The sequence below is a fragment of the Lissotriton helveticus genome, chromosome 3_1 (genome assembly GCF_964261635.1).
Source record: "Lissotriton helveticus chromosome 3_1, aLisHel1.1, whole genome shotgun sequence".
NCBI lineage: Eukaryota > Metazoa > Chordata > Amphibia > Caudata > Salamandridae > Lissotriton > Lissotriton helveticus.
The window spans coordinates 1,663,125,179-1,663,151,650 of NC_136061.1; the positions used below are offsets into that span (position 1 = coordinate 1,663,125,179).

General features: G+C 47.1%; 1 protein-coding gene across 2 annotated transcripts in view; it reads left to right on the forward strand.

The window, feature by feature from the left end:
- UBXN4 (UBX domain protein 4) overlaps nucleotides 1-26,472 on the forward strand; it is a 230,193-nt gene that overhangs the window by 199,372 nt on the left and 4,349 nt on the right. For both annotated transcript variants that reach the window (XM_078682452.1, XM_078682453.1), the window contains one exon: nucleotides 15,618-15,826. In XM_078682452.1, the coding sequence (XP_078538578.1) occupies nucleotides 15,618-15,826 (209 nt within the window). The remainder of the gene's footprint in view (nucleotides 1-15,617; nucleotides 15,827-26,472) is intronic.

Here is a 26,472-nt window from a genome sequence, read left to right on the forward strand (position 1 = left end):
TCTTTAAGTCACCGGTAAAGGCTTATAGCATATGTTTCCACCTAAGCTCTTTATTATTCCTCAGTGGGACCTCAACGTGATCCTTACCATTCTCATGTGCCCCCCCTTTGGCCCCTTAGAGCTTCTACATAATTGTCCTCTGAGGCTGTTGACCATATAAACGTCCTTTTTGGTGGACATAAAATCGACCAGGAAGGTCCGCAAACTCCAGGCTCTCTCAGCACACACTCCTTAACCACCTTTTACCCAGACAAACTGGTCTTCCAGACACATGCCTCTTTCCTGACTAAGGTTGTCACTCCTTTCCATGTAGGCCAGAACATCAGCCTGCCTACCTTCTTTTTCTCCTCCCCATCCCTCCCAAGAAGAGGAGCCCATGGCCTGGACCCAAAAAGAGAGTTGTCCTACCTTGACTGCAGAAAAACGTTATGGGTGGACGATAAACTCTTCGTGGGTTATGTGGGAGCAAAAAAGGGGAAAGCTGTACAGAAAAGAACCTTCTCTTGATGGATTGCTCTTCATATTAAGATCTGCTACACGTTGTCCAAGAAACAGCCTCCTGAGGGCTTGTGGGCGCACTCTACCAGAACCAAGGCTGCAAGCACATGACTCTCCTCTCCTGGACACCTGTCAGGCAGCAACATGGGCATCCCTCCACACATTCACAAAACATTACTGCCTGGACAGTCAGGTCTGTCGTGATAGGCACTTCTCCCGTTCGGTCCTGTAGGACTTTTTTGTTTAATTGGTTTTGCAGACCCACCTCCGGGGAGGCATTGCTTGTGTATCTATTCACAGGTAAGCAATCTGCGGCTAGAAGTCTCTATCAGATGAAAAACTTACTTTCCTATGGTAACACCTTGCCTGGTAGAGACGATGTCTAGCCACAGATTCTTTACTGACCCTTCCATCCTCCATGCTCTGCCAACTGGTTTAGGTATGAAGGACACCCCCTTTCAGGGCCTTAGTCTTTTCCACACCAGTGGTCATTTCTCATCATGGTTCCGGCTCCTGGTGTGGAAAGTTGCTACAGTAACTGGCGTCCGCATGCTGAGGTGGCACCTATTTAGGTACCGCGCAAGTCACTTCTGGCATGGATGACATGGACTGGAGCGATGCCACCTGCAAGCGCGGAGGGGTTCTGCTTGAAAATTTTCCAGATCCAGTCTGACGACTGCGGATATTCAAAGGTAAAGAATATGTGGCTATCCTCTGCAAAATAAAGTGACCCGAATAGACAGGAAAGAGGCGAGATGGGGCGGTCTATTAATTGCCTCTACACAGGATTTAAATATCATTAATCTTGAAAGTCTCGTATACAATCATGCAGAAATGGAGAGGGGCCCTAATTTATCGCCCCCCAGGAGCAAAAGGAGACTTTCTTGACAAACGATTAGAGATCATCGCGCCACATGTACTAGTCGCAGATAATTTTCTCCTTATCAGAGATTTTAATTTTCACGCAGAGATACGATCAAACTCGGATACTGAGAAACTGTTGTCTAATATGAATACTCTTGGTCTTGCCCAGCTGGTCGTAGGTCCTACACATTTTGCAGGTAACACTTTGGATCTTCTCTTTTCAAACTCGCCTGAAATAACGGTGGAGCCCCCAACTCTGCTACTATGGACTGACCATTATCTATAAAAATTCTCTATTCCTACAAACACAAAAAAAACTGGTCAGGAAAGTGAGCATACACTGCGTAGGCCATGGTGCAAAGTTACCTTGCCCCTTTTTTTAAAGCACTTCTGCCATGATCAGTTAGGCTTCTGTCCATCACCACCCCCCTTTTCCAAAATCGGTTTTATCCACACTATGTGTGGGAGGGTATACTCAGACGTGAGTCCCTTGCTCATTGCACCATCAGGATTCAAGCAAGCCGGGCCGAAGAAGGCTGTGATGCCAGAAACCGGTCCCCGGAAGCTTGTTTCCTTCCCAGTATAAGAATTGGCTTGGTAGTTTGGTTTGCCCTGTTCCCATCATGCACTGGGACAGGAACAGACTAATTTGCATATAGCCAGGTTCTGAGCTGGGATGGTGCAGTGAGCTAAAAAACGGTGATGGATTAAAACCATGATCTATTGACTTGGTAAGAGTATTCTGCATCATTCAGAAACTCTGTCCATCACCACCCCCCTTTTCCAAAATCAGTTAGGCCCCGAAGCCAGCGTAAACCAAGCAGCAAAACATCTTGATAATGCTATCCTGTCTGCATTAGATAAAATTGCCCCTTTCAGTAAGGTTAAGAACATGATGAGAACTGCTCCATGGTTCACCGATCGATTCATAATTACGGAACTCTTGTTCAGAACTGCGGATAGAAAATGGCGCAAAAGTCAAAATTGGGCCAATCGTAAAACTTCTAAGAATTTGCATCGTTTATACATGAAGGAAAAAAAAATTGCAAAACAAATATTCCTTGTAGATCGGATAAATAAGGCAGAGAATTCCTCTAAAGAACTATAGCAAATTTTGAAGGAATTCACTACTCCTAGCAATCAGCCACTAATACCTGCCACTCAAGACTGGACTGATTGCCTATCTAATTTCTTTGAGGAAAAAAATTACAGCTATTCATTACTATTTTACACCTCAAAATAATAGCCCCAATCGTGAAGATTCCTTTGGCCCATTACCTAACCCATCTAATTTTTTGAATGATTTTGCGAAATGTGACTGTAAGTCAGTCGCCTCCGTCTTGCAGAAGATAAAGTCGGGCTCCCCCTCTGATCCCATTCCGCCCAAATTTCTCTCCATTATTGCCCCGGCATTACTGGAAAGAATAACTGGCTTATTTAACAAATCATTTTCGGAAGCGGACTTTCCTATAACATGGAAAGCAGCCAGAGTAACACCGATTTTGAAAAAACCAACTGCTGATCCCATACTCCTTTCTAATTACCGTCCCATATCATTACTCCCCTACTTCGGGAAGGCGCTAGAATCTCTTGTTAACAAACAGCTTGTTACCCATCTTGAAAGCCATGAACTCTTAGACCCTTCACAGTCTGGGTTTAGGCAGGCGCACAGTACGGAGTCCGCATTGATCGAGGTTACTGATAATATCAGATTGCCGTTAGATAAACGCCAATCAGTTATCCTCATCCTGCTTGATCTGTCCGCCGCCTTTGACACCATCTCCCATAGCATTTTAATACAGTGGCTTTGGGAGATAGGTGTCAGAGGAAATGCCCTGAAATGGTTACACAGCTACCTGTCGGATCGTGTAACCACGGTGCAGATCAGCAAATGCAATGTCGTGAAAGACCGGTCGAGATGGGGGTACCGCAGGGCTCTATTTTGAGCCCTACGTTGTTTAATCTGTACATGACCCCATTGGCCAAGGTGATCAGATCCTATGGTTTTGGTGTCATATCTTACTCTGACACCCAGATTCTGATCACCTTGGGCCCGGACCCTAATGAAACCAAGCAGCTTTTTAAACACTGTGTAACACATGTTGATAGGCGGATGAGGTCTAACCATCTCCAATTGAATGGTAGCACATCAGAGATTATGCTCTTTGGTAAGGCCACTGAGCATTGGACTCATGATTGGTGGCCATCAGATCTTGGCCCCTGTCCCACACCTGAGGAAATGGTCCGCAATCTCGGAGTATACATGGACAACCAATTGTCCATGAAGAATCAAATAAATCATGTAATCGGTACCTGTTTTGGCATAATGCGCAGTCTTCTGAAAATATTTAAATGGATCCCTATTGAAGCCCGAAAACCATTAATGCAAGGACTTATCATAAACAGAATGGACTATGGCAACGCCCTATTGCTCCCAATTCATGAAAACCTTTTAAACAGGCTTCACCTCCTGCTGAACACCGCAGCTAGGCTGGTCCTTGACCTTCCGAAAAGATCCTCCTCTGCCCCCAGTCTAAGAGCCCTCTACTGGCTTCCAGTGAAAAAACAAATTATTTTCAAAATATTGTGCCTGACCCATAAGCAAATGTATGGAAATGGTCCCAAATACTGGTTGCAGAAGCTACGCTGGTATCAACCATGCAGATTGCTCAGATCCAGCAATGAGGCATTGCTTACTCCCCTTAGAATTCATGTTGCCAGAAAAGGGGATCGATCTTTCTCTTTTCTTGCTCCAACATTTTGGAATAAGATGCCTTTACACCTGCGCAACACCCCTGAACACATTTGTTTCCGTAAAAAGCTGGACTTGGCTTTTCGAAAATGAAGTCACTATCTTACATCTTTGTCAGAGCCTCTGCAAGCGCCATGAGACTCTTGGAGTGATATGTGCGCAATACAAATATCCCTGACTTGACTTGACTTGAGATAGAGTCTCTACCACATAAGGTGTTACCAAAGGTAAGTAACATATTTCTCATGGGCCATTGTGCTAAGTGGCTCCATGTAGAGATTGAAGGGATGCGATGAAAAGATCGGGCCTGGGGTATTCGATGTTTAAGTGGGTAGGAGGGAGATCTGGAAGAGTTTAATGTGAGAAACTGTGTTCTTGCTCCTAGGTTTGAATTGAGCCAGTTTAGTACTTTGTCTCTATGCCCAAATGACATGCTAAAATGGTTAAAGGTGTGCCGTGATTGATGGTGTTAATCGCTGCAGAGAGGTCTAAAGGTATTAGCAATTCAGAAAAGGGGGTGGTGATGAACAGAGTGTCTGAATTAAGCAGACCACTCTTACCCAGTCCAAAGATCAGGGCTTGATCCATCACCGTTATTTATCTCACTGCCCCATCCCAGCTCAGAACCTGGCTATATGCAAATTAGTCTGTCCCTGGCCCAGTGCATCATGGGAACAGGGCAGACCAAACTACCAAGCCAATTCTTCACCAGAAAGGAGACAAGCTACCGGGGACCGGTTTCTGGCATTTCAGCCTCTTCGGCCCGGCTTGCTTGAATCCTGATGGAGCAGTGAGAAAGGGACTCATGTCTGAGTATACCCTGCCACACCTATAGTGGCCAAAAACGATTCAGAAAAGGGGGTGGTGATGAACAGAGTGTCTGAATTAAGCAGACCACTCTTACCCAGTCCAAAGATCAGGGCTTGATCCATCACCGTTATTTATCTCACTGCCCCATCCCAGCTCAGAACCTGGCTATATGCAAATTAGTCTGTCCCTGGCCCAGTGCATCATGGGAACAGGGCAGACCAAACTACCAAGCCAATTCTTCACCAGAAAGGAGACAAGCTACCGGGGACCGGTTTCTGGCATTTCAGCCTCTTCGGCCCGGCTTGCTTGAATCCTGATGGAGCAGTGAGAAAGGGACTCATGTCTGAGTATACCCTGCCACACCTATAGTGGCCAAAAACGATTCAGAAAAGGGGGTGGTGATGAACAGAGTGTCTGAATTAAGCAGACCACTCTTACCCAGTCCAAAGATCAGGGCTTGATCCATCACCGTTATTTATCTCACTGCCCCATCCCAGCTCAGAACCTGGCTATATGCAAATTAGTCTGTCCCTGGCCCAGTGCATCATGGGAACAGGGCAGACCAAACTACCAAGCCAATTCTTCACCAGAAAGGAGACAAGCTACCGGGGACCGGTTTCTGGCATTTCAGCCTCTTCGGCCCGGCTTGCTTGAATCCTGATGGAGCAGTGAGAAAGGGACTCATGTCTGAGTATACCCTGCCACACCTATAGTGGCCAAAAACGATTCAGAAAAGGGGGTGGTGATGAACAGAGTGTCTGAATTAAGCAGACCACTCTTACCCAGTCCAAAGATCAGGGCTTGATCCATCACCGTTATTTATCTCACTGCCCCATCCCAGCTCAGAACCTGGCTATATGCAAATTAGTCTGTCCCTGGCCCAGTGCATCATGGGAACAGGGCAGACCAAACTACCAAGCCAATTCTTCACCAGAAAGGAGACAAGCTACCGGGGACCGGTTTCTGGCATTTCAGCCTCTTCGGCCCGGCTTGCTTGAATCCTGATGGAGCAGTGAGAAAGGGACTCATGTCTGAGTATACCCTGCCACACCTATAGTGGCCAAAAACGATTCAGAAAAGGGGGTGGTGATGAACAGAGTGTCTGAATTAAGCAGACCACTCTTACCCAGTCCAAAGATCAGGGCTTGATCCATCACCGTTATTTATCTCACTGCCCCATCCCAGCTCAGAACCTGGCTATATGCAAATTAGTCTGTCCCTGGCCCAGTGCATCATGGGAACAGGGCAGACCAAACTACCAAGCCAATTCTTCACCAGAAAGGAGACAAGCTACCGGGGACCGGTTTCTGGCATTTCAGCCTCTTCGGCCCGGCTTGCTTGAATCCTGATGGAGCAGTGAGAAAGGGACTCATGTCTGAGTATACCCTGCCACACCTATAGTGGCCAAAAACGATTCAGAAAAGGGGGTGGTGATGAACAGAGTGTCTGAATTAAGCAGACCACTCTTACCCAGTCCAAAGATCAGGGCTTGATCCATCACCGTTATTTATCTCACTGCCCCATCCCAGCTCAGAACCTGGCTATATGCAAATTAGTCTGTCCCTGGCCCAGTGCATCATGGGAACAGGGCAGACCAAACTACCAAGCCAATTCTTCACCAGAAAGGAGACAAGCTACCGGGGACCGGTTTCTGGCATTTCAGCCTCTTCGGCCCGGCTTGCTTGAATCCTGATGGAGCAGTGAGAAAGGGACTCATGTCTGAGTATACCCTGCCACACCTATAGTGGCCAAAAACGATTCAGAAAAGGGGGTGGTGATGAACAGAGTGTCTGAATTAAGCAGACCACTCTTACCCAGTCCAAAGATCAGGGCTTGATCCATCACCGTTATTTATCTCACTGCCCCATCCCAGCTCAGAACCTGGCTATATGCAAATTAGTCTGTCCCTGGCCCAGTGCATCATGGGAACAGGGCAGACCAAACTACCAAGCCAATTCTTCACCAGAAAGGAGACAAGCTACCGGGGACCGGTTTCTGGCATTTCAGCCTCTTCGGCCCGGCTTGCTTGAATCCTGATGGAGCAGTGAGAAAGGGACTCATGTCTGAGTATACCCTGCCACACCTATAGTGGCCAAAAACGATTCAGAAAAGGGGGTGGTGATGAACAGAGTGTCTGAATTAAGCAGACCACTCTTACCCAGTCCAAAGATCAGGGCTTGATCCATCACCGTTATTTATCTCACTGCCCCATCCCAGCTCAGAACCTGGCTATATGCAAATTAGTCTGTCCCTGGCCCAGTGCATCATGGGAACAGGGCAGACCAAACTACCAAGCCAATTCTTCACCAGAAAGGAGACAAGCTACCGGGGACCGGTTTCTGGCATTTCAGCCTCTTCGGCCCGGCTTGCTTGAATCCTGATGGAGCAGTGAGAAAGGGACTCATGTCTGAGTATACCCTGCCACACCTATAGTGGCCAAAAACGATTCAGAAAAGGGGGTGGTGATGAACAGAGTGTCTGAATTAAGCAGACCACTCTTACCCAGTCCAAAGATCAGGGCTTGATCCATCACCGTTATTTATCTCACTGCACCATCAGGATTCAAGCAAGCCGGGCCGAAGACGGCTGTGATGCCAGAAACCGGTCCCCGGAAGCTTGTTTCCTTCCTGGTAAAGAATTGGCTTGGTAGTTTGGTCTGCCCTGTTCCCATGATGCACTGGGCCAGGGACAGACTAATTTGCATGTAGCCAGGTTCTGAGCTGGGATGGTGCAGTGAGCTAAAAAACGGTGATGGATCAAGCCCTGATCTTTTGACTGGGTAGGAGTGTCTTGCTTAATTCAGATACTCTGTCCATCACCACCCCCTTTTTGAATCATTTTGGCCACCACAAGTGTGGAAGGGTATGCTCAGATGTGAGTCCCTTGCTCACTGCACCATCAGGATTCAAGCAAGCCGGGCCGAAGACGGCTGTGATGCCAGAAACCGGTCCCCGGAAGCTTGTTTCCTTCCTGGTAAAGAATTGGCTTGGTAGTTTGGTCTGCCCTGTTCCCATGATGCACTGGGCCAGGGACAGACTAATTTGCATGTAGCCAGGTTCTGAGCTGGGATGGTGCAGTGAGCTAAAAAACGGTGATGGATCAAGCCCTGATCTTTTGACTGGGTAGGAGTGTCTTGCTTAATTCAGATACTCTGTCCATCACCACCCCCTTTTTGAATCATTTTGGCCACCACAAGTGTGGAAGGGTATGCTCAGATGTGAGTCCCTTGCTCACTGCACCATCAGGATTCAAGCAAGCCGGGCCGAAGACGGCTGTGATGCCAGAAACCGGTCCCCGGAAGCTTGTTTCCTTCCTGGTAAAGAATTGGCTTGGTAGTTTGGTCTGCCCTGTTCCCATGATGCACTGGGCCAGGGACAGACTAATTTGCATGTAGCCAGGTTCTGAGCTGGGATGGTGCAGTGAGCTAAAAAACGGTGATGGATCAAGCCCTGATCTTTTGACTGGGTAGGAGTGTCTTGCTTAATTCAGATACTCTGTCCATCACCACCCCCTTTTTGAATCATTTTGGCCACCACAAGTGTGGAAGGGTATGCTCAGATGTGAGTCCCTTGCTCACTGCACCATCAGGATTCAAGCAAGCCGGGCCGAAGACGGCTGTGATGCCAGAAACCGGTCCCCGGAAGCTTGTTTCCTTCCTGGTAAAGAATTGGCTTGGTAGTTTGGTCTGCCCTGTTCCCATGATGCACTGGGCCAGGGACAGACTAATTTGCATGTAGCCAGGTTCTGAGCTGGGATGGTGCAGTGAGCTAAAAAACGGTGATGGATCAAGCCCTGATCTTTTGACTGGGTAGGAGTGTCTTGCTTAATTCAGATACTCTGTCCATCACCACCCCCTTTTTGAATCATTTTGGCCACCACAAGTGTGGAAGGGTATGCTCAGATGTGAGTCCCTTGCTCACTGCACCATCAGGATTCAAGCAAGCCGGGCCGAAGACGGCTGTGATGCCAGAAACCGGTCCCCGGAAGCTTGTTTCCTTCCTGGTAAAGAATTGGCTTGGTAGTTTGGTCTGCCCTGTTCCCATGATGCACTGGGCCAGGGACAGACTAATTTGCATGTAGCCAGGTTCTGAGCTGGGATGGTGCAGTGAGCTAAAAAACGGTGATGGATCAAGCCCTGATCTTTTGACTGGGTAGGAGTGTCTTGCTTAATTCAGATACTCTGTCCATCACCACCCCCTTTTTGAATCATTTTGGCCACCACAAGTGTGGAAGGGTATGCTCAGATGTGAGTCCCTTGCTCACTGCACCATCAGGATTCAAGCAAGCCGGGCCGAAGACGGCTGTGATGCCAGAAACCGGTCCCCGGAAGCTTGTTTCCTTCCTGGTAAAGAATTGGCTTGGTAGTTTGGTCTGCCCTGTTCCCATGATGCACTGGGCCAGGGACAGACTAATTTGCATGTAGCCAGGTTCTGAGCTGGGATGGTGCAGTGAGCTAAAAAACGGTGATGGATCAAGCCCTGATCTTTTGACTGGGTAGGAGTGTCTTGCTTAATTCAGATACTCTGTCCATCACCACCCCCTTTTTGAATCATTTTGGCCACCACAAGTGTGGAAGGGTATGCTCAGATGTGAGTCCCTTGCTCACTGCACCATCAGGATTCAAGCAAGCCGGGCCGAAGACGGCTGTGATGCCAGAAACCGGTCCCCGGAAGCTTGTTTCCTTCCTGGTAAAGAATTGGCTTGGTAGTTTGGTCTGCCCTGTTCCCATGATGCACTGGGCCAGGGACAGACTAATTTGCATGTAGCCAGGTTCTGAGCTGGGATGGTGCAGTGAGCTAAAAAACGGTGATGGATCAAGCCCTGATCTTTTGACTGGGTAGGAGTGTCTTGCTTAATTCAGATACTCTGTCCATCACCACCCCCTTTTTGAATCATTTTGGCCACCACTAGTGTGGAAGGGTATGCTCAGATGTGAGTCCCTTGCTCACTGCACCATCAGGATTCAAGCAAGCCGGGCCGAAGACTGCTGTGATGCCAGAAACCGGTCCCCGGAAGCTTGTTTCCTTCCTGGTAAAGAATTGGCTTGGTAGTTTGGTCTGCCCTGTTCCCATGATGCACTGGGCCAGGGACAGACTAATTTGCATGTAGCCAGGTTCTGAGCTGGGATGGTGCAGTGAGCTAAAAAACGGTGATGGATCAAGCCCTGATCTTTTGACTGGGTAGGAGTGTCTTGCTTAATTCAGATACTCTGTCCATCACCACCCCCTTTTTGAATCATTTTGGCCACCACAAGTGTGGAAGGGTATGCTCAGATGTGAGTCCCTTGCTCACTGCACCATCAGGATTCAAGCAAGCCGGGCCGAAGACGGCTGTGATGCCAGAAACCGGTCCCCGGAAGCTTGTTTCCTTCCTGGTAAAGAATTGGCTTGGTAGTTTGGTCTGCCCTGTTCCCATGATGCACTGGGCCAGGGACAGACTAATTTGCATGTAGCCAGGTTCTGAGCTGGGATGGTGCAGTGAGCTAAAAAACGGTGATGGATCAAGCCCTGATCTTTTGACTGGGTAGGAGTGTCTTGCTTAATTCAGATACTCTGTCCATCACCACCCCCTTTTTGAATCATTTTGGCCACCACAAGTGTGGAAGGGTATGCTCAGATGTGAGTCCCTTGCTCACTGCACCATCAGGATTCAAGCAAGCCGGGCCGAAGACGGCTGTGATGCCAGAAACCGGTCCCCGGAAGCTTGTTTCCTTCCTGGTAAAGAATTGGCTTGGTAGTTTGGTCTGCCCTGTTCCCATGATGCACTGGGCCAGGGACAGACTAATTTGCATGTAGCCAGGTTCTGAGCTGGGATGGTGCAGTGAGCTAAAAAACGGTGATGGATCAAGCCCTGATCTTTTGACTGGGTAGGAGTGTCTTGCTTAATTCAGATACTCTGTCCATCACCACCCCCTTTTTGAATCATTTTGGCCACCACAAGTGTGGAAGGGTATGCTCAGATGTGAGTCCCTTGCTCACTGCACCATCAGGATTCAAGCAAGCCGGGCCGAAGACGGCTGTGATGCCAGAAACCGGTCCCCGGAAGCTTGTTTCCTTCCTGGTAAAGAATTGGCTTGGTAGTTTGGTCTGCCCTGTTCCCATGATGCACTGGGCCAGGGACAGACTAATTTGCATGTAGCCAGGTTCTGAGCTGGGATGGTGCAGTGAGCTAAAAAACGGTGATGGATCAAGCCCTGATCTTTTGACTGGGTAGGAGTGTCTTGCTTAATTCAGATACTCTGTCCATCACCACCCCCTTTTTGAATCATTTTGGCCACCACAAGTGTGGAAGGGTATGCTCAGATGTGAGTCCCTTGCTCACTGCACCATCAGGATTCAAGCAAGCCGGGCCGAAGACGGCTGTGATGCCAGAAACCGGTCCCCGGAAGCTTGTTTCCTTCCTGGTAAAGAATTGGCTTGGTAGTTTGGTCTGCCCTGTTCCCATGATGCACTGGGCCAGGGACAGACTAATTTGCATGTAGCCAGGTTCTGAGCTGGGATGGTGCAGTGAGCTAAAAAACGGTGATGGATCAAGCCCTGATCTTTTGACTGGGTAGGAGTGTCTTGCTTAATTCAGATACTCTGTCCATCACCACCCCCTTTTTGAATCATTTTGGCCACCACAAGTGTGGAAGGGTATGCTCAGATGTGAGTCCCTTGCTCACTGCACCATCAGGATTCAAGCAAGCCGGGCCGAAGACGGCTGTGATGCCAGAAACCGGTCCCCGGAAGCTTGTTTCCTTCCTGGTAAAGAATTGGCTTGGTAGTTTGGTCTGCCCTGTTCCCATGATGCACTGGGCCAGGGACAGACTAATTTGCATGTAGCCAGGTTCTGAGCTGGGATGGTGCAGTGAGCTAAAAAACGGTGATGGATCAAGCCCTGATCTTTTGACTGGGTAGGAGTGTCTTGCTTAATTCAGATACTCTGTCCATCACCACCCCCTTTTTGAATCATTTTGGCCACCACAAGTGTGGAAGGGTATGCTCAGATGTGAGTCCCTTGCTCACTGCACCATCAGGATTCAAGCAAGCCGGGCCGAAGACGGCTGTGATGCCAGAAACCGGTCCCCGGAAGCTTGTTTCCTTCCTGGTAAAGAATTGGCTTGGTAGTTTGGTCTGCCCTGTTCCCATGATGCACTGGGCCAGGGACAGACTAATTTGCATGTAGCCAGGTTCTGAGCTGGGATGGTGCAGTGAGCTAAAAAACGGTGATGGATCAAGCCCTGATCTTTTGACTGGGTAGGAGTGTCTTGCTTAATTCAGATACTCTGTCCATCACCACCCCCTTTTTGAATCATTTTGGCCACCACAAGTGTGGAAGGGTATGCTCAGATGTGAGTCCCTTGCTCACTGCACCATCAGGATTCAAGCAAGCCGGGCCGAAGACGGCTGTGATGCCAGAAACCGGTCCCCGGAAGCTTGTTTCCTTCCTGGTAAAGAATTGGCTTGGTAGTTTGGTCTGCCCTGTTCCCATGATGCACTGGGCCAGGGACAGACTAATTTGCATGTAGCCAGGTTCTGAGCTGGGATGGTGCAGTGAGCTAAAAAACGGTGATGGATCAAGCCCTGATCTTTTGACTGGGTAGGAGTGTCTTGCTTAATTCAGATACTCTGTCCATCACCACCCCCTTTTTGAATCATTTTGGCCACCACAAGTGTGGAAGGGTATGCTCAGATGTGAGTCCCTTGCTCACTGCACCATCAGGATTCAAGCAAGCCGGGCCGAAGACGGCTGTGATGCCAGAAACCGGTCCCCGGAAGCTTGTTTCCTTCCTGGTAAAGAATTGGCTTGGTAGTTTGGTCTGCCCTGTTCCCATGATGCACTGGGCCAGGGACAGACTAATTTGCATGTAGCCAGGTTCTGAGCTGGGATGGTGCAGTGAGCTAAAAAACGGTGATGGATCAAGCCCTGATCTTTTGACTGGGTAGGAGTGTCTTGCTTAATTCAGATACTCTGTCCATCACCACCCCCTTTTTGAATCATTTTGGCCACCACAAGTGTGGAAGGGTATGCTCAGATGTGAGTCCCTTGCTCACTGCACCATCAGGATTCAAGCAAGCCGGGCCGAAGACGGCTGTGATGCCAGAAACCGGTCCCCGGAAGCTTGTTTCCTTCCTGGTAAAGAATTGGCTTGGTAGTTTGGTCTGCCCTGTTCCCATGATGCACTGGGCCAGGGACAGACTAATTTGCATGTAGCCAGGTTCTGAGCTGGGATGGTGCAGTGAGCTAAAAAACGGTGATGGATCAAGCCCTGATCTTTTGACTGGGTAGGAGTGTCTTGCTTAATTCAGATACTCTGTCCATCACCACCCCCTTTTTGAATCATAAAGGTATTAGCAGGCACATGCTTTTAGCATATCATCTATAATTTGTTGGGAGGCTTTTTCAAATGTGCTAAACTAGTCTGCTACCAAATCCTTAAACAATTATTTTTTCCTTTAAGAATAGTATCTTGATGATGGCTCGAAAAATTTATTTTCAAGGCTGTTTGGGTTTACTTTGTGAGAAAGCGATATGTGGCCAGATTTCAGTGTTTTGAGAAAAGTGTCTTCTTCCAGAGTGGAGCTGATTATGTTAATGAACTGAGGAGCAATGTCCTTTGCAAATATTTTGATCAGGAATAGGTATAGGAGTTCATTGAGGAGATGATCTTGGTTGGCGAGTCAAGATCTAGAGGAATGAAAGACGAACAAGTAGTGTTGGATCTTTTAAGAATATTGAGGACTGTACTAGTTTGGGACAGTTTTATCTTGCTGTACATTCTGTAATTTATTTTTTTGACAAAAGGCATGGCAAAATCTTCTGCTTTCTTGATAATCTTACAATGCTAGGTGTTCTGCTTTGACTGCCATGCTTGTATTTAGTATGTTATTTAGGGATTGCAGAATGTAGGAAGGTGGAGTATTATGTGGTGATGCTGGTTAGGCTTCACCATGCAATGCTCTCACAATACCCCAAAGATGATCCTTGGATTCACAATTATAAATCCTTAGCTCAGTCCTGGTAGAATGGCAAAGAGCAATCCGGCTTTGCTAGCGAAACATGTGTTAAGCATTTCTGAGTACCAACACGGTCCATAAGTGATTGACACAACTCTAAAGAAATCTGACGCCAATTGATAAAAATAAAGACAGGTGAGTCTGGTGATGCCTTTGGTTCTTAAAGGGGACCCTGTGTCTGGGGCAACTGAGTGTTGGTCCAGAACAAGCTGCATTTTTGCACTTCCAGGAAGATTACTGCAGGTGCAGAGTATCACGTCTTTGGTTTGTGTGGCTTCTGTTGTCACAGACCCGGGTTTCTTCATATGTCCTTGTTGCAAGTCACATAAGAACTGAGGTTCTTGTGTCAGGGTTAGCCCTTAAATACTAGGGTTAGCGGTGTGGGTGCAAGTGACCTAGGGGCTACTAGCCCCAGCTGCTAATTCGCCCCGGAGGTAACCACACCCACTAGTCTACTACTTTTAAAAATAGCAGAAGTCTTCCTTAGCGGTACAGGCCAGATAGCCCACCCCAGAGGTGTGGATAGCTTTTTGGGGGTGAATACCTCCTAAATACCTAATTTTCCTGCCTGCGTGCAGATGTGCGTGGGGCAAGGGGAAGGGCTGTTTATTCCTTTGGCAGGCAGACTGGTGCATTTCACAGGCGGTGAAACAAGACATGTTTAGGCGTTACCATAATGAATCTGTCAACCATAGGTTTGTCCGGGCTCTAACCCATGTTATCTTATGGACTGTCTGTCACTTATAGTGTCCTTTAATGGTAAAGGCCACAATAGGGACATAACAATAATACACTTACATGTCCACAACTTTAATATAATGCATCCTGGGCTCAGGAGGCCTTCCTTAGGGGTGACTGGCATATATTAAAAATAGTGCATTGACTTTGCCACACATGGTGAAGGCAAGGTCGAGTTTGAGAGGTTTGTACTTCTCCCGCAGTCTGCAATGTCAGGCCCGGTGTCAGTAGTTTGCTTGGGTCATTCAGTGTGGCACAAACTGTGCTTCAGGCTCTGTTGACCTCTTTAACACCCTTGCTCTGGGTACCACTGGTACCAAATACTTAGGATTTATAAGAGGGTTAAAATCCTTTGCCAGTTGGGGTGATCAATTCACACACATCCGTTTTAGGTACAGAGCGCTGGCACTTGGGGCTTGGTTAGCAGGCTTCAGTGCACTGTCAGTCGAAAACCAGCATCTAGTAGTGCAAGTGGGCACCAAAAAGTGGGGGGCATCTGCAAAAAGGCATGGTTTCATACAGAGTTAATCAAAACAACAGAATGTCAATGTTTTTATAGTATTCTACCTGATCTTTCTTATTTTGGGGAATTACTTGTTTTTAAACATTTGTTAAGGTGTTATAACCAAAGCTAAGCTTAACTTCACTTTAACCTTGTTTTTTCTTGTGAATTTCTGTTTTGTCCAATCATATACTATATCCGGCACCAATGAAATTATACCCTATATTTGGCTGTGTGCAGCGAGGATTGATCACACCGTGCACCCAATGCTCTGGGGGCAGCCACTTCCTCCTGTGCATGCTGTAGCCTATGGCCAACCCACACGTCTCATGACCATTAACCCGGCCTACACCCAACCCTCCACGGGTGGCCCATCCTGTATAATTCTGTGTGATTCTCTGTTTTAATTTATATTGCCTATTTTTACTGTATTTGTGTTGTTTTTATTTACTAGGCAGGAAGACCTTCAACAGCCGTTGTACAATCCTCTGAGGGAGGTCTTTGGACTTTCTTTGGTACAATATTGTACCCTCTTGTAGCAGTCTGGCGGTTTCTTAGCAACTTCTTACTCAGTAGTCCACCTTCCTCTCAAGCCTCAACCAGATCAACATATGAACAAGAACGTTCTAATCCTTCAACTTCCAGCAGTACAGAACCAAAGAGGTAACCAGAAGATTACATAAGTTCGGGATTGTGTACTGTATGTAATGTACATTCTGGATTATGTTTCAGGACATACATTTGGTTCTACTGTACACTCCTAATTAATGGTAAACCAAAGTATAATTCTGTCTTTGCAGTATACTAGAATGTGGTTCAAAAAATAATTGTGCCATTTCCTAAAGAATTTGTACCTTTTTTATTTAAACCAATAAGATTGAAAACTGTGATCTAAGCATCTTAGATGTTTGTCCTTTATTTTACCCTCGCATACAAAAAAACAATTCCTAAAAAAAGGAGGGAAAATTCGGATAGGTCGAACCCACCTATAGAGATATTGTAACTATTTACTTACGACCGGTATTATCAGACAGGAATATGACTCATTACAACACGTACTAATACCATGTGTGCCATTGCAACATGTTGTCAATTACAATGGCCTACCATTACATCGCATACTTCTACCATGAAAATGCCTTTACCACGCATGCCGTTACACTGCAAAGGCATTCGTGGTAAAGGTATACTCGTGGTAAAAGTATGAAAGGTAAGTTACACTACACTACCCTGCCCTACACCCTAATTTAGTACCCCTGCACGATCCAACCCCCATTCCTCTCCCTACCCTTAAACACTACCCTACACACCCCGACACTACCCTAAACCCTAAAACACTACCCCCTGCACAACCCTCCCCTGACCCCCAGTACTCTCTCTACACTTAAAAACTACCCTGAATGACCTCCCCGACACAACCCTTAACACTACCCTGCACTACACACACACACCCCACCCGACCCCCTTTGACCCTAAAAAAGTAACCCCCACCCCAGGCCCAATCCCCCAGAACTCTCTCTCCTGGTGGTTCCTCTCTCCTCCTGGTTCCTGTTTCATGTCTGCTCTGAGGGGTGGTGCACGTCGTTGTGAGGAAACTGAAGAGTATCTGTTTCCTCACAACGAGGTGGATTGCCATTTTTTTTTTACATCGCATGCGTTGTAAAAAAATGCGTAGTAATGGCTACGCGTTGTTACATCGCCTGCGTTGTAACGCTTGCGATGTAATGGCAGACGGGGAAACAGCCGCGTTGTAATGGCTGTTTCCCATCAGACAGAGCAGGATTACGGACTACAATAAAAACACATTTTTACTGCATTTTTTGTCTTTATGAAGCAAGAATCTTTCTGGAAACCTATTTTAGAAGCTTTTTTGGCTTAACTGAAAGATTGTGTTTTTTTACTTTAATTCCAACCCTTTTTTGTGGATGGAAAGATTTTCTACCTATCTCCACTACCTAAACGTTTCCATAAGCTTCAGTGCGGACTCCTGCATTTCCCAAATGTCTTTTCTGCCAAGTGAAAACATCCTTAAAGATGATCAGTCATGTTGCATTGTTAGTCTCCTACAGTACCATAATGCAGTAGAGCCATATATGTTCTGAAGTGGTAGATGAAGTGAGTAGGCTAGGAAAGGGATCTTCCTTTCAAGTGTTCCACAGATTCCTAAGTGAAGTTTGCCATTCTCTCTTCCTCAGAGCCCCAGCCACGAAAAATGTCCAGGTACTGTGGTTATCAGCATCATCGCCTGCTCTCACTAGTGATGGTTTTCTTGGACAGAATCTTCCTTAAGATGGTACTTTATGTTGTTATTAGACTTGCCATAGAGGTCTCTGGAAAGACCATGCATGCTTATTTCTGGCTACCTCAAAGCCAAGATCTAGGGGTATAGCCTTAGGACAAGATCTGTGGGTACGATGAACGCTATCCTATGAAGAAAAATATGAGTGCCTGAACTAAATGATGGTTCTGCATGAGACATTCTCTGATATCCATAAACATTAGAACATCTCAGTGCAAGGTGAGGCAGAGCGTCCTATTTCTCCTGAGAAAAACTTCCTTCCTATCCCTGAGACACCTGTAAGGCATCTCCAGGTAGATTGTACATCTCTTTATGTAATGAGAATTCAGGAGTCAAGTGACATAAACATAGTTTTCATCCTTCCAGGACTTCTTACCTCTATAAAGGTGCATCTGCCAAAAAAAGCTGAGCATGATGTTCAGAGAAAGTGTCAATGGAAACACCTCAGACTAAAAGAAGACAGAAAAAAATAGCAGTTTTGGAAAAAAAGGCTGCAGAAAGTTGGAAACATCAAAAGAAAGTAAATGCAGTTAAAAAAATCCCACTTAATAGCAAGTTTTCTGCAAAAAAAGCTTCACAAACGCATTGATGTTTGGAAATCCTTCACTGAAGAATCTGAAAAATTTACTACCTCCCTGCTCCTGTGCTGCACGTTTGGAGGGCTTACTGTAGTTTTCTTAAAGGTGCCAGGTCTAATCGCCACGTTGTGTGCCCAGCCTATTGTAGGCTACATTTCCCCTAGATTTGTGCGTTTTAAGAAGAGGTTGTTCAGTAATATTTTCGGCCAAATGTATTGATTTTTAATGTGGCTAATTTGATTTACTTTTTAAAACGAAACAAAATAAGGGAATATGTTGCCTCTTGTAACCATGTTTTCACGTAAAAATCTTATAAAATTGTGTTTCGGGATGCTCTGCTCAGTAGCTGTGGCCAAGGTACATACTTAACTGATCTTTTACTATTGTACACACCAACCCTAGACGGCAGTACAAAAATAATGCAAAAATAGGAAGACCTAGCCAGTGGTATGCTTCAGTCTGCTTAGTCATGTGTGCGTGCTAGAACTTCCACATTGGGCTGCAGTAATGGTGTGACTACAGTGTCTGAAAGCACATTCTTTATTCTATACTAAGTGAACACTAATCATTTATGGATTCCGGAGTAGCGTGCTACTGGGCAGAAAAGCGCTTCAACACACCGTATGGGGTAACAAGCCCTATATAAATGCACACCTTTTTCTCTCTCTTCTATCCCTCCCCTACCCTACCCATCTCAATCCAAATAACTGAGTAACATATCCACCACTCAAATTACTTTCACATTTCACTATATTAATTCAACACTAATCCTTTATGGGTTTCGGACTTGCGTGCTACCCGCCAAAAAAGCACTTTGACGCCTCGCCAGAGGTAGTAAGCGCTATATAAATGCAATTACGATACAATACAGTAAATGTGAACACCAGAGAAATTCCTCGGTATATAGACCACTGCTAGGTGACATGTCTCCACCAAAACTTTTATGTTTTAAGCCTTGTTGCAGTCACAGCTATAAGATATCCCTTTCAGATCCACTTGACAACTGTATGTGGTGGCTCTGTTCAGAGCACACCGCTGTAGCCTGGGATTTGTGTGTTTCCGAAGGATACTTCTAACAGCAGATTCTCTTCCAGGGGATACTCATCAATAGTCATAAGCACTGAATAGTCCCGCCCACGTGCGGGACCCCGGAGCAATAGCCAATAATATGCATATATCTGTAAATATATATATATATATATATATATATATATATATATATATATATATATATATATATATATATATATATGTGTGTATGTATGTATGTATGTATATATGTATGTGTATGTATATGTATGTATATATGTATGTATATGGATGTATATGGATGTGTATGTGTATGTATGTAAGTGTATGTATATATGGATGTATATATGTATATATGTATGTATATATATATGTATGTATATATGTATATTTGTATGTATGTATATATATATGTATATATATATATATGTATATGTATGTATATATATATATGTGTATGTATGTATACATATATATATATATATATATATATATATATATATATATATATATATGTATGTATGTATGTATATGTGTAAGTATGTGTATATATGTGTATATATATGTATACATTTTTTTTTTAAGGCCATGGGGCCTAAATAACGATGAAGAATTGTGGGTCCATCTCTAAACATATACATGGGATCATGTGTATTGTGAACCGTTATGTCTAAATAACTACTGAAAAACAAAAAAACTCCCTGTTATCGTAATTATGTCTCTCATCCGACATCACCGTATACTGAATATTAAAATAAAATACTCTTGCCCATACAGGGCCACAAAACAACAGAGGTGAACAAACAATGACATTGAGGTCTTAGGTAGATATAAAAGATGTATATAGGGGGATACACCCCCAGAAGCCTAAACAAACTGAAACAACACACTGTCATATCAGGACCAAATGTTTTGCAATCATATATCTCTGAAGATATCAAAAAGTAATTGTATGTACTTGAATTATGAATTGTTTGTTGTTTGTAATGTTTTTAAATGAGCCTCCAGGCTCCCATCATGCACCACAGGTGACAGTTAGGTCAGTTCTTTTTTCCGGCTCCTTCTGTGAGGATCCTGGAGCATTGAGCTCGCCAGTTTGTGATATTTTATCACTTTCTTCTGAGGTATTTCTAATTTTTTCGTCTTCACTCGACGTCTTTAGTCCTGGTTTGACTAATTCAACAATTTTTTCCTGGTTTTTGCCTATTTTTCCAGTCCTAATGCCGGCCTTATTTGTTAAGTGTCCAGCCTGTGGTAAAAAAATGGCCAAGACAGACCCTCATTCGGTCTGTATTGCTTGTTTACCATCTTCTCACAAGCCAGAACTCTGCTACCACTGCAGCAAGTTTTCTAACAGAACCCTCAGGGAGCGGGAGAAGAGCAGGCTGCAGTCCCTGTATGACAGAGGAGAAACAGTGAGTGGAAGAGAAGGTTTTCACTCCAGGAAGACTTCTTCTCATCACAAAGAGCGCAAGGACAAAGGGGAGAAGAGAAAACATCGGTCTCCCACTCCGTCGAGGGACAGATCTTCTTCCAAGGTACCTCTGTGCTCAAAATCGGTATCCAAATCGCCGTCGAGGTGTCTGTCGACGTCGAAGCATCCCTCGCCGTCGAAGAAGATCTCGCCGTCGAAGCAAGGTGAGAAAAGACAGAGGATGAGGTCTCCTGCGTGTAGGTGGTCCAGGTCTGGCTCGCCTACGGCGGCAAGAGGTCGGGACTCGACGTCGTCTCATCGACGTCGACTGTCGCCACCGAGAGGCTCGGAACATATGTCAAGGTCGCCGTCGAGAGGTGCCATGACGTCGACGTCGAACCGGCCAGCAGGGGTTTCGACGTCTAAGAGCCCAAGCCATTTGGCGTCGAGGCATGCGACGCCGAGAAGACCATCGCCGCCGAGGAGGTCGCCGCCGAGGAAGTCGCCGCCGAGGAGGTCGCCGCCGAGGAGGTCGTCTCCTAGGAGGTCGCCGTCGAGGAGGTCGCCGTCGAGGAGATCGCCGTCGAGGAGATCGCTGTCGAGGAGATCGCTGTCGGGTTCTCCGGCAGCTAAGAGGCCTAGAACGGTGTCTAAAGACCGGTCTAACATTGCTACTGTGTCTTCTGAGAGTTTCTCTTCCTGCCCTGGACTACAGATTGTGCAGGTCTTTCCAGAGCCCTCGAGAGCACCTTCCCCTCTTCAGCCAACGACTAATATCTCCCCACGATGATCTCCCCTGGTGAAGAACAAATGGGGATCAGGGGTTCTCTTCGTCATATCAGTAACAGTTGTAGTACCAGATACCCCTGTATCCCCTCTTAGTAGAACCGGGACAGATGAGAGGTCCTTAACAATTTTATCAATTAATGTACATTTCTTCAAAAGACCAGTAAGGCAAGTGTTCAGTGTATCCACAATATCTTTAGCAATTTCTGCTATCAGCGGCTCAATCCTAGCAGAAAATAGCGCCTCCAACTGGTTGCCCATATTTACGTCAGTGCCAGCATGCGGGTTCGCGCTGCCCTCCACTTTCTTCTTCTTTTAAGAGTTCCTTGTGGGTTCATGGCCCGGAGTCTGATCCCTCTGTATTAAGGGCAGGGCTGGGGTTATAGCAGATGAGGGGCAGTCCGATGGTATCGCGGGTTTATTACTCACAACCACCACCTCGGGCTCTAGGGGGATATGAGGCCTTCGGTCGCAGTCAATAGGTTGTGCCGCCGTAGGTGGTGGGGGGGGAAGACAAGCCCAGTTCTTGTTCGGCATTCGCTATTTCCTTAGATAGTACCCCCACCGCGGAGGAGAGATAGGAGATGATCGACTCAGGGTGTCTCGGCACCTTTGCCTTCTTACCCTCCTCCACAGTAACAGTATTCTTGCGCTTACCCATGTGTGAATGTCAGAGGGCTGGCCCAGCCCTGCCTCCTCCTGCCCACGACTGCCTCAGACTGCCCGCCCTTTGCCCGGGCTTCGCCCGGCGTCCTGCTCGCGTCCCGCGACGCGGGGAGCGCGCTGTTTTAATACGCCTCCTGGCGCTGTAGTGACGAGTGCAGGGCGTGCCGCCGCTGAGCTTGCCGGGTAATGTAGTCCCGGGGCGGCGGCGCGAGGGATTAGCAGCTGGTGACTCTTGGCGGTGGTGGAAAAGGGAACCTCCACTCCTCCTGTCCCGCGGTTATGCCTCCAATTTAGGCCGTGTCCAGCACCGCAGCTTCTTGCAAAGTTAGAGACTGTTGAGTCAATAAATGGATGTGTATTTCTTTTTCCTGGGCAGCTACGTTTCTTTACTGGCTGCAGGAAATTCAAGTTGCTTGACGTTTTTGGTACCTATGAATTAATAGCAAGGTGAGCAGAGCCATCTGAGAGGAGAGAGATGGACTTAAGGTGCATGCGTTACTGGTGTCTGTAGAGCTGCACTGGCGCTCAGAATGGTGCACGTAAATGCTTCACTATCTCAGCCTGCGTGGACATAATGTGCAGGTCGCAGTTAACAGTCAGTGAGAGTAAAAAACTGTTCCATTTCAAAGATGTTTGTGTAGGAGAATGGTATTAGTACACTCGAGGCCAGAGGTAGGAATAGTCCGCCATGTAATGCTAGAGGGGCGGCTGCGAAATTACACACTGAAACAACAAAGCGCTTTTCAAGCTCAGCTTACAACTTAAAAAGCATTGGAAGGTCATTTGAAAAAAAGACGGGCATGTCTTGACCTCTCTTCACTGGCTGCCGGTCAGACAGAGAATTAAATTTAAGGCTCTCTGTCTTACATTTAAGATCTTGAAACTCTCCTCTCCCCCAGCCCTTGCGGGTCTTGTTTCCCCCTATGTCCCTGCGCGGGCTCTTAGGTCGGAATTTCTTCATCTGGCGATTAAGACCAGGTTCAGACTGACTAGGATGGGAGGTCGTTCCTTTCGAGTTCTGGCGGTAGGACTGTGGAACTCTCTTCCTGTCCATATTCGTGCCCTTAACAGCCTAACTCTCTTTAGACGCGCCATAAAAACTCATCTGTTCGTCACTGCTAACTGATTCCCTGTCTTTTCAGCATCGATTTGTTGTGTTGTGGCACTTGATCAGGCGCCAGGACGCCCCTTTGCTGGGGCAGCTGTGCGCCCAATAAAAGTTATTAACATAACATAACATGACATTCAAAGTGCAATGCAAGTCGCGGCTGGTGTAGGTGCGGTAGGCCCCACCGCCCCGCCCCACCCCACCGTGCTTTCCTGCACCGGCCACGACTGCCCACCCCAGCACTACAATCTGAACAAGAGCCCCTCAACCTGTGGCTGGTGGACTGGCCCCATCCAAGCGCACCTACCATCTAGGGCCCCTCCTCTGAGAGCTTGAACTGTTCTTGACAGGTGGTGGCTTACTTCAGAGCCCAGGCAGAGCTTCACTTACAGGGCCTCTCTGCATGACAACAACCGGGGTGCAGGAGGAGAAATTGGCCACTCCTCGGGTACCAGTGATTGTCATAGCTTACTGCCAGTGGAGAGGCCACCAACGGAATATGGCAGTCGTACTGTGCTCTGCCAGTTCATTGCTGTCCACAAATCTTTTCCTGTGGTTGAATGCATGCCGGGGCTTGCATTATACTGCCAGAGAAGCTTACTCGCTTCTCTGGCAGTATATCTTGCCGCGGCTAACTGTAATCAGCTAATGAGAAGCGTGTAAACATGCATAGCATACACCGATCCAGAGAGCACAAATTATATTCTATCATCTGATTGGCTGATTGCAACATGGGCTCGGCCTGATGAGGCCTAGTTGCAATCAGCCAATAAACACCTGTGGGTTTCCCACATTTTCACGTAATTGTTTCAGCATGCTGCCCCCTTTAGCCTTCTCCTGGCAATGCGATGGCTGCATGGAAACTCTGGTTGGGACGGCGGCAGAGCTCACTCGCCAGGCCGGTCAAGTAGGCCTAAAAACTGGTTTGCCCTTGAAGAAATTGACTCGCATTTGCGAGCGGGCGAGTACATTTTTCGAGCCCTGCTTTAATGCCAACGGGTCCCCATTTCCTACTGATGTAATTCATCTTCGACCCAATGAGGCTCTGTGAAGAAGTACATTGAGACCCGTCCCTCATTTACAACTGACAAAACATTGTTGGTATGAAGTTATGAAACCATGTCTTTCAAAAGCTTCAAATGAGCCACCTGGTTTGTGCTTATGGTCACCAAAGTTTCTAGTATGCCATAAAAAGTTTTTTGCATAAGCAACTTTACATCCAACAGATGAGGAGCCAGAAGGCGGAATATTGATGGACCCTGCCAGTGAATCTTTAGTTGCAGGGAGCCCTTTTGCGGCGGTAGAGGGCTCTGATCCGTTGTATGTATAATGAATGGACCAGGCACACCTTCACCTCCCAGTCAGAGAAGATAATGAAATATCAAGGCGGGTGAGAAGGACAATCTTCCACCCCCTTCCGAGGAGGGCTGCGTGGATCCCTCAAGAGTATTTACTGGAGGCATCCCCTCTTTTCCTGGAGGGGGGAAACTGGTTATCCCACAGCCTACACCTGATGGAGAATGCGAGCTGATGCTGAAATGTTTAGAGACAAAATTTCTTACTGATATAGCCAGAGGCGAATGGGGGACATTCTCATTTGAAATGGAGCCTAAATTAAGTAGGGCATTAGCCTTTTTATTCCCCTGCCTTACTCCTTTTACAGGACCTCCCTTCACCTTTCCCTTTTGAGGCTCCAAGCTAAATTTTCTTCAGGCGAAGCACTGGTGGGAAAACACTAAGGGAGGGATCCATGAGAGAGAATGCAATAAGAAGTCAGGAAGTCCTGGCAGGAATCCGAAAAGGAGAAGAAAAAAAAAAAAAGGAAAAAAAACAATTTGCCTCCTCCTTTCGCACACCACTCCTTGCTCTGCCAGTCATCTTGACAATCTGGATGGCTGGGAGAATAGCAGATTCCCTTTGAGGAGCTTCTGGTCTGGATATACGTAGAGGCAAGGTAATGTGGCAGAGAAGGGCAACATGCCTTTGTGAGGCCCCTAGGACAAGATCAGTGAGGGGAAAGGCCCACTCTCCCACCTTCCCACATGCCCCAACTGCCCCGGCTCCCCAAGCGGCTAGAATGCAGTGGTGGGAAGGAGCCTAACACATACACCAACCTTGCCCGGAAACCAGGGCTCCTCTTCAAAAGCACTCCTTCCTGAGGACTTGGGATTAGTCTTAGATTGTGCTTATATAGGCGCGACCCCAGCATGCTGACATAATTTTTTTTCTTTCTGCGCCAGTCAGTGCACATCCGGTGAAGAGCTACTCCCAGTCTTTTTTGACTGTTTTTAAACTTTTTGTCAACAGGTTTTTTGAGACCTTGTCTCCTGGTGTGGCTGTAATGTCCACAAGAAAGGCTGTCACTAACAAATGTCTCTTAGGATGGACCCACACCTCATCTGTCTTTTGTGCCTCTAGCATGACCATGATGCCAAGACCTGTGTCGATTGTCGTGCCATGCACCCCAAGGCCTTGAGGGAGCGGTCCCTCAAGCTCCTGGACGTGCAACGGCACAACAGTCTGTGATCCCAGTCAAGAGTTAGGTCCCAGTATTGGTCACGGAGTCACTCCAGGTGAACGTCGTTAGTCCAAGTTGTCCAGGCTTTCAGGTAAGTACCACAACCTGAAAGATTAAGAAGTAGAAGAGGTAATCTACTTCACCCCGTCCGACAAAGTCATCTGGCAAAATGAGGGACTTTTGGCATTCGAGGCCTGGCTCTGCAGTTGAGACTGCACCTGCGCTGTCTCCAGGCGTCCCAGAGTTTCCAGGAGCTGGAACAACCCCAGGCCAACGTTGTGATTTTCATGAGGTCATGCACCTCCTATTTTGCCAGCCTGTCCTCGCTGAAGCACTTTTGGGCCCTGTGTGCTGTCTAGAGGCCCTCACTGGTATGCCACCTCGACCTTTCCCAGCTCCACTGTCGAAGTTCCTGGTGCCCACCGCACAGTCCCCAAACGCATCCCGGACAGGGAGCTGAATGAGTGTTGCCTCACACCGGGAGCATACTACCCAGCCCGGAGCCTGTGCCTGGTTCCTTTGGGGTAGGACTTTGAGATTAATGTTGAGAAGCCACTAGACCCTGATGTATACCATCCCCGGGATGTTACAGATGACATCTGGTGTGAGGATCTGGCAGATGCCAGTGGGCTGTAAACCCTCCCAGATACTGGCTTGGCTTCTTTTCCTACTGGGCTACGGAAGAGAAAGCCTCATTTGCTATGGAGGAGAGGCAGCTGTGGTCTTAGACCTTCAGCTTCCCACTATGGCTGTCAAGACGAACGTCTGGTGGAGGTGCTTCAGCCGGGAGTCACCCCATCCGAACCGCTTCTCCTGTTTAATGAAGCCCTCAAGCAGGTCTTACTCGGGGCTTGGTCCAAGCTCTGCACAGGAGCTCCTGTGGATAGGTCGATTGCTCGCCGCCATTGCCC